At 34.0% G+C, this 8912-nt stretch overlaps 1 protein-coding gene across 1 annotated transcript; it reads right to left on the bottom strand.

Annotated features, from left to right (window-relative positions):
• Nucleotides 1–2948: 2948 nt before the first annotated feature.
• On the bottom strand, nt 2949–5811 carry LOC120254981 (ADP-ribosylation factor-like). The gene is made up of 4 exons (XM_039262915.1): nt 5664–5811; nt 5348–5418; nt 4887–5006; nt 2949–2990 (listed from the first exon to the last, which is right to left on the bottom strand). Exons 1-4 carry the CDS (start codon nt 5809–5811, stop codon nt 2949–2951), a joined length of 381 nt encoding a protein of 126 aa, XP_039118849.1.
• Between the last annotated feature and the right edge of the window lie 3101 nt (nt 5812–8912).

Below are 8912 nucleotides of genomic sequence, written 5' to 3'. Positions count from 1 at the left end.
TTTGGCAAGCCTTGCTTTTTATTTACATTTTGTTGACTATAGAATTTATTTGTTAAACTTTAAGTTTATCATTTAACCGTGCTTTATATTTGCAAATTTTTGAGCTCTTTTATTTATTTAAAAATATTAATGTTTCATATTGGCTATATAATCACTACTAATGAATTAAAATGTGCCACAGTTGCATGAGCAAGAGATAGGGGTGTATTTGAGCATAGCATTTTGTAAGCAACTCTGTGTTTGACTTGATAAGACTCGTTCATATTCAGCTCATATTGTAAACGAGTCAAACTTGAGCTTCATTTTCAAGCTCCATTAATAAACAAGCCCCTTAGCTCATTTTGGCTCACAAACACAAATCGCGAACAAGCTCGTGAACTAGCTCATGAACAAACTCATTTATAAGCTTGGTTGTGAGTTCTTTTATATAGATATAGATATATATATATTACATTAATATATATACATGTATATTAAGTGTATAGGTGACTATGTCGTTGTTGTCATTATTATTAATATTACTACTACTACTTGAGTCACATATAGGGTTGTAAATGAACCAATGTATTCATTAAAAGTTCAAAAGCTCGGCTCGACTAGTTCATTAAGTTAAATGAGCGATTCACAAGCCTAATTGTTGACCTTGTAAGATAAACAAGCCAAGCCTGAACACCATGATGTTTTGCTCATTAAGGCTCATGAATAGCTCATTTATTGTATAATTAAAAGCTCATTTATAGAAATCATTAAGAGACTCGTTTATAGTATCATTTACAATCTTATTTGCAATAATCATTAATATAAACAGTGTCATGAACAAGCTTATTTACCGAATCTTTAGTAATATTAATTACAAAAAAAAGTTATAGATAGTTACATCACAATGTTTATTTTGTTATTATTGTAATTATATGTCAACTTATTTAATGAAGATTTTAACAAGCTTGAACTCAAGCCTTAATGATTGCATAAACAAACTTCAATAATTGTTTTATTAAAATGATCCTCAAACTCAAATCGAGTTGAGTCGCGCTTGATAATGATTAAATAAATAAGTTTTAAATGATACTTTACTAAATAAAAAAATAGAAAATAAAAAAATTGATCCTTAATTAAGCTAACGAACCAAGTCTAAGCTTTGAATTTTATTAACAAGTTGAGCTTGAGCAAGAAGCGTGAGCTCGGTTAACATACTAACGAGCCAAGCTTGAGCTTGACAAATGAAGCTCAAAGAAAGTTGGGCTCAAGCTCGAGCTTGATTAAAATAGTACAAGCTAAGTTTGAACAAGGCAAAGCTCGGCTTGACTCAGCTCGTTTACAACCCTATCAAGAGACCATCCAATCAGTGAGAGTATAGGAAGAGTTAGTAACAGCTAGCCCTGAGATGAAGTTTTTTACGAACCTATTTCATTTTGAGTTTTGTCTTGTAGCGGTTATACCGGCCTGTCTAGTGGTGTCCTATATTTTAATGGTAGATGTTCATGTATATGCATGAATATAGCTGTATATATTTAGTAAGTTGTTGCAATTCTTTTAGGAGGCGTTTGGATTGAGGGTGCGTTTGGATGACGGAATAAGAATGGGGATAGGAATGGGGGTAATAAAGAGAGGGATGGGAATGGGAATGGGGGTAATGGGGAGGGGATAGGAACGAAAACTGTGTTTGGTTATAGAGGGTTATGCATTGGGAATTTAAAAAGTAAATGGAGAATATGTGAGACAATTACCTTTTTACCCTTCTTAAGAAAACAATTATATATATGTTTAATGACAATAATTATTTTATTAACTTAATTAATTAAATTAATCAATTATTTTATTAACTTAATTAATTAAAGTTAATTGATTATTTTATTGATTCAGTTAATCAATTAATTTATTAAACTAATTAACTTAATTAATTATTTAATTAATCAAGTTAACACAATTAATTAATTTATTAACTTAATTAATTAAATTAATTAAGTTAATCAATTATTTTATTAACTGAAATAATTAAGTTAACATAATTAATTAACTTAACTAAGTTAAATAATTATTTTATTAATTAATTTAATCAATTATTATATTAACTAAATTAATTAAGTTAATTAATTATTTAATTAGTTAAGTTAACACAATTAATTATTTTATTAACTTAATTAATTGAGCTACTTAAGTTAATTAACTATTTTATTAATTAAGTTAATTAATCATTTCATTAATTAAGTTAATACATTTAATTATTTTATTAACTTAATTAAGCTAATTTGGGCAAAAATGTAAATTCAACTATTGGTAATGGGTATTCACCCCAATGTGGGGTGAATGACTTATTCCTTTGGTGGAGGTAATGAATACCACCAACCCTCAATGATTACCTGCATAAAATAACATCCAAAGAAGGGGAAGAGAATATGTAATCAATGATTCCCTTCCCCAAGGTAATGTTTCAGTTTACTGTGATGAAAGGTGATAATAGAATGTCTTAATTTGATTGAGATTTGCTCTTGTGTGTACAGATATCGAGGCTAATTTATACAAATTCTGGAATTGCCATCTTGGCCACGAAATGAACGCCATCTGAGTGGAAAGGTGGGAATATGATTGTATAGACTACACCAAGCTTATTTTGCAAGTGCTTGCCAAAATTTAAGTATGAGTTATTTGTTTTACAGGCAACAGCAAGTGTCGTTCCTCAATTATGGCAACCTGCAAGTGGTATAATAATGACCAACGAAATAACTGACATAAATCTTGAGGAAGCAGTTCCTTGCTTTGCTTTGTCGAAGAATGACTCTTATGTCATGTCTGCATCTGGTGGTAAAATTTCTCTCTTTAACATGATGACTTTAAGGTACTCCTATGACAACTCTTGAAGGCATTTCTTTTTCCAGTCAGATCATTTCGTATTCTCAAAATTGTAACCATTTTAATAATATTCTGATAAATGCAGATCATGACAACATTCACGCCTCCGCCACCGGCAGCAACATTTCTTGCATTTCATCCTTAGGATAATAATATAATAGCTATAGGAATATGGATGGCTCAACAATCCTAATTTATAATGTTCGAGTAGATGAGGTTTGTGACTACGGACGTATTTATGTGATTAGTCACCAAAAGACCAACATTTATAAGTTATTTGTTTATCTTGTTGCAGGTCAAGAGTAAACTTAGAGGCCACACAAAAAGAATCACTGGTCTTGCCTTCTCGAACACGCTGAATGTGTTGGTTTCATCTGGAGCTGATGCTCAGGTTATGGTTATATGAAAAATTCAACTGGAAACATGCAGACACACCACTTAGCAAATCAGCTTGAGATTTCAAATTATGGTTATATTAGACCATGCATCTCTCAACTCATGAATGGTCCTTGTGTTGTTGCTTGATGTTACTATAATGTTTTATCCCCAGCTGCAGAAGTTACACTCACATCTCTACCAATTAATGACAGTGTCATATCAGAATGGCATTTCTGACCATAATGTAACACTACACCAAAAAAGTGCTTTTGAGACGGTTTTCAAGACCTATAGAAGCGGTTATAACCGCCTCTATAGGTATAGTGTTGGTTTTTTAACCCGCCTCTAAACCGCCTCGTATTAAGCCGGCTCTACACTTTAGAGTCGGTTTATACCAATCGTTGGGGTAAGTTTCATCTACGAAAGCGGTTTTTAATAACAAGAGTAGAGGCGGTTATAACCGCCTCTATAGCTACTAAGTTTTCATTACTCTCAATAGTTTTAGAGGTGGTTATAACCGCCTCTATAGCTACATAGTTTTCATTGTCCTCAATAGTTTTAGAGGTGGTTATAACCGCATCTAAAAATTATAAGTGCTAGAGGCGGTTATAACCACCTCTATAGCTACTAAGTTTTCACTATTAGAAATGTTCATACTTTTAGAGGTGGTTATAACCACCTCTATAGCTAATAATTCTTACATGTTCATACTTTTAGAGATGGTTATAACCACCTCTTAATTTGTTCATTAATTTTAATTTATTTTCCTGCTAATAATAAATAAATTTGTTTAACCTGTAAATCAAAAACATAAATATTTAAATATATTCAAAAATATCCTAAATTCAATTTACAAGTTATGTGCTAAAATGCAATGTATTTTGATTAACAACAAAATACAAAGAGTTTTACACTATTTATGTACTTTCATTACAAAATATTTTTGGGATAATTACACAAAGTAAAAAACTTGGTGTATTCTTTTCATCTTCAACCCTTTCGATCTTTAACCATGAATTCTCCAAAATCTGCAAAAAAAAAAAATATATATATATATACAATCTTTTATATATAAAAAAAAATTGGATATACTGCATTAGAAAATTGTGACGTAGCATAGGAGGACCAATTTAATTAACAAATTGTTATTATTAGTTCATACTTATTAATATTATATTGTTCGCATTGATGGTTTTGTCTATATAGTTGAAAGTCCAGCTTTCTTTTTTGAAGCCAAATAACAAAGACAGCATAGAAGGATCAAGTGGTTCAGAGCACTTGATGATGAAACAATAGAAATTGAGAAGAACAGGACTCAAGATCACATGTGAAGATCTATGGATAGGTTGAAAATGCAGATAATCAATACAAGTTTCCAGGTTTATATATATAGTTGAAAGTCCAGCTTTCTTTTTTGAAGCCAAATAACAAAGGCAGCATAGGAGGATGAAGTGGTTTAGAGCACTTGATGATGAAACAATAGAAATTGAGAAGAACAGGACTCAAGATCACATGTGAAGATCTATGGATAGGTTGAAAATGCAGATAATCAATACAACTTTCCAGGTCCACAACCATATAGAATTATATACTCGGTATTCTGAAACAGGTGCCATATTATCACCTAGTCTAATCGGAAAAAAAATGTGATGATTTACCTCATTGAGCATCCAGTGAAGCTCATCCCTTGCCTCAACCACACGGTCACGGTCATTACTATCAACCACAAATATAAGGCCTTGAGTATTCTGGAAGTAATGCCTCCTCGAGGGCCAGATCTATCGAAGTAGTAACCAAAAAGCCTTAGCTATCAAATACTCGCTAATATTAATTTTATAGTAACCATGGTGTTTACTACAATAAATGTACATGCTACAAACTGTAAATTTAATTATTAAAACTCCACTAAATGGCCAAAGGCAATAATTCAAATTATGACTTCAAGGCACTAAATCAAGTTCGTCCAGGATAATTACCTAACTTAAATGAGGCAACTCACAATGGGTAAATACCACATATTAACAAAATTAGTATCATGATAGTTGAGCATCAGTGGTTATCCGTATCATTAGGTCTCTGATGCATAGATATTTGAAGAAAACTTTAATGATAAGAATACCTTGTCCTGGCCACCAACATCCCACATAGTAAAGCTAATATTCTTGTACTCCACCGTTTCTACATTAAATCCTGGCATACAACGAAGAATATGTTGATCATAGTTCGCAAGAAATATATATCTAATGTACCTATGTATATAGACATGCAAACATAATAATCTGGTATGTTTTCTTTCCTCAAGCGAAAAACAAAATTACAAGGGAAAAACCATACACTTAGACTAAAAAGAAACAAAGCTGCCTAAAGAGTTTACTGTCAACACTATAAAAAGAGGTATTACACAATCCACCCTTTCAAAGGTATATAGCACATACCAATGGTGGGAATGGTAGTCACAATCTCTCCAAGCTTGAGCATGTACAAAATGGTGGTCTTACCAGCAACATCAAGATCAACCATAAGAATATGCATTTCTTGCTTGGCGAAAAGCCGACTAAAAAGCTTGGTGAAGGAAAGCCCCATTTTCAAATCTAAAACAAGTAACAAAACAAAAACATGTCAACACATAGTAGGAAAAAAAGTAATTTATACAACACAGGCATACTCCTTCAACTAAACAGGACATAGATAGCATGTTACCAATAACAACTACAACTCATATGAGATAGCAGATAATAGTGAAGCAAATAAAAATTCTATTTGAAGAACAAAAGTTTCAATATTTTTAGAAAGGGAAGAACATGATTCAAGATCACATGTGAACAAAAGTTTCAATATCTTAACAAAAAAACATCATAAAAATCCATGATTAAAGGTAAGTACAAAAACAAGAGAAATTAAAAATTAAAAATTTAAATGCATGGTACCTTAAATAGAAGTTGAAAATCAGGAAAGGGCCATTCAAATATAAGCTAATTATTCAGTAATTATTTTGGAAAAGGTAATTCAAATTTAAGCAGAGATTAACTGAATCATATGACACATCAAACAACAAACAGAGCTTGTCATATTTGCATAAAAGCATATAACCATACCAAAAAGAAGACAGAACAGAGAAACATATGACTATTACCTTGTGATACATATATGCCCAGGTTTGTGAACTAAAGATCATTTTACAGTTGTGAACATACACTGAGGATGGCAGGGAAGTTGCCGCATTTGACCAAGGAGGTGGCTCACTTACAGTTTTGGGTTGATGCATGAGTGGGTTCTCTCTTGATGCATTTGTAGAGAAAATTTGCTTCCTGTTTTCATGAGCTTTGAGGTTCTCGCAAAGCAAGAAGTTGGACAGTATATTAAAAAGAAAGTCTAATATTGAAAGGTAGAAATTTTCAGAATGGACAACCTCTGTCCTTGCCGTTAAGACATCCTTAAACTGCTTTGTAGCTCCCATTAGTCTGCTCTTCTAGTCATCACATTTAGTCGTGGCATGAACCACTCTATCCTTTGAGCTAATTCATATCGGCTAATTCTGTGTTCTGGAGGACTTGCAAAATAAACTGAGAAACAACTAATTTCAATTCCATCTCCAATGCATATGAGCATACTGCAATGAAATCTAGTGAAACACAGCGAAGTGAACCATCAAATTCATCTGCTAACAAAAGAGCATAAAGATTAAATACACTAGGTTTGATCTCAAAGTAAGATCTCACAGTAACTAGCAAAATTATGAGAGTATATGATCAAAGATGATGAGAAGAACAGTGAACCTCGAGGGTGTTGCTCGCCGGCTGTGGTGGCCGGAAATAGAGCGTCCCAAATCTCGGAGAAGGCGGAGATAATGGAGCGGTGGTGATGGTGAGAGTTGAGAGAGAGAAAGCAATGCAAGAGTTCTTTGAGATCGCAAGGCTCGTATAGCTCCTTCTCCACACCATCATCTTCGCCATGGATAGCCGAAAATCGGAGCATGAGTTATCAGATCTCTTCACCATCACAAAGCTTTCCTTGAACATTAATTTCTCCATCTCCTTCCTGAGATTAATGGCATCCAATAAGCCGGTGAAGGAGGAGGAATTAGGGTTTCGGTCTCATCATCGTCATCATCTTCATCGTCTCGATAGTTAAGGGTGAGAGAAGAGGTTTGGTTGAAGAGATTGATGTAAATCTCATCATCGCTGGAGAACCAACCACTATCGCCGGAGAAGAAGCTGGGTCGGGGATTAGGTTTAGGGTTTCGGAGAGGAGGAGGAGGGGGAGTTGTGGAACTTAGGGCTCTCATATAAATCTTGTTGAAAAGGGTGTTCAAAATCCTAGCTTTGAGTTTGAAGACCTTTTAGTTAGCCTCTTTTTATTGGTCAATGTTTTTTGAGTAGTCAAGTCATTGACAGGTGTCTTGCTCTAAATAGTTAAGGTTATGTTTTCTTTATCTTTGGTTTGTACGAGGTTGCATGGTTTTGTGTTGCTCTTCAGTCATTGGGGAGAGCAATTTCTTTGCTCCTTGGGGATTGGGCAAAGCAATAGCTTCTGCTCTTTATATCTTGTTTGACTGGTATTATGAGAATGAGAAAAGTTCATCTTAAGCTCTAACTTAAACTCTTCTCCTTCCTTGCTTTCTTCTAGCTATTGTTGTATCCTCTCTTCTCAGGTGCTTTGATACTCACCATAACTCAGGAGGCTCACCACAAATGAAGAATAGCTACGATTAGGGCGAAGTCTCCTCAAGGTCGCCGCTTGAGCAAACGAAGAAGTCCAGAGAATGTCTGAATAAAATCCAACCTTTTCATGCGGTTATCTTAAACCGGCTCTAAAACTGGGATAATTTTTTTTTAATTTCACTTATAGAGCCGGTTTTTAAAAACCCCTCTACTAATGTGCCTCTAAAAATAAATATCGGTGTAGTGTAAATAGTTCCTTTCAGAGCCAAAGACTGCCAGATGAATGGGGGTTGGGTCAAGGTATTACTCATTTAATCATGTGGATTCATTGGCTATTTGCTTGTCCGGAATGAACAAAGTGTATGGTTGTGCCTTTCTATTTTGCAAAAAAGAACTGTAAGAAACTAGAATTGGTGTTGTGTTACTCCTTCTGGTAAATAAAATATGGTTTTATTATATCAATCAATGGATTTTGTCAGCTTTTATTATCTACTACTTAGGATATTTAATTATTGTATTATTTATCATCCTAAAAAATGATAATAATAAAAAAAAGAATTACATTCTCGGCGGTTTAAACCACCCCAAACGAAAATTCCAAAATTATCTTTTAGAATCCTGGCGGTTACATCATGGCGGTTATAACTACCGGAAATCTTGATCACGAGTGACGGTGACACATGGCGCTCGTTCACACAGCAGTTACAAACCGCCGCGAACACCGTAATCCATCTCCCGGCGATTATTCCGGCCGTTGATAATAACCGCGAAATGCATTGCCGACGCCTGAATTTACGGCGGGTTGTTAACTGCCACCAAGCCGCATTTAGCGGCGGTTACAACCGCCGGAAAAATGACCTAAAAACCGCCACTAAATGCTTGATTTGTAGTGAATCATTCATGGTCAAACTACTAGTTAGGTTTACGCCACTAATTAAGTTGAGAAGGTTTGGAGTAAATTAATTGTTTAGCTGGCCACAGATCGAATGTGCTATCAAGGGTGGGTCGTTGGAAACTAGTTTG

Source organism: Dioscorea cayenensis, unplaced genomic scaffold (assembly GCF_009730915.1).
Source record: "Dioscorea cayenensis subsp. rotundata cultivar TDr96_F1 unplaced genomic scaffold, TDr96_F1_v2_PseudoChromosome.rev07_lg8_w22 25.fasta BLBR01000777.1, whole genome shotgun sequence".
Taxonomy (NCBI): domain Eukaryota; kingdom Viridiplantae; phylum Streptophyta; class Magnoliopsida; order Dioscoreales; family Dioscoreaceae; genus Dioscorea; species Dioscorea cayenensis.
Note: the sequence above shows the minus strand (reverse complement) of the source record. Positions and strands in the feature narration are given on the sequence as shown.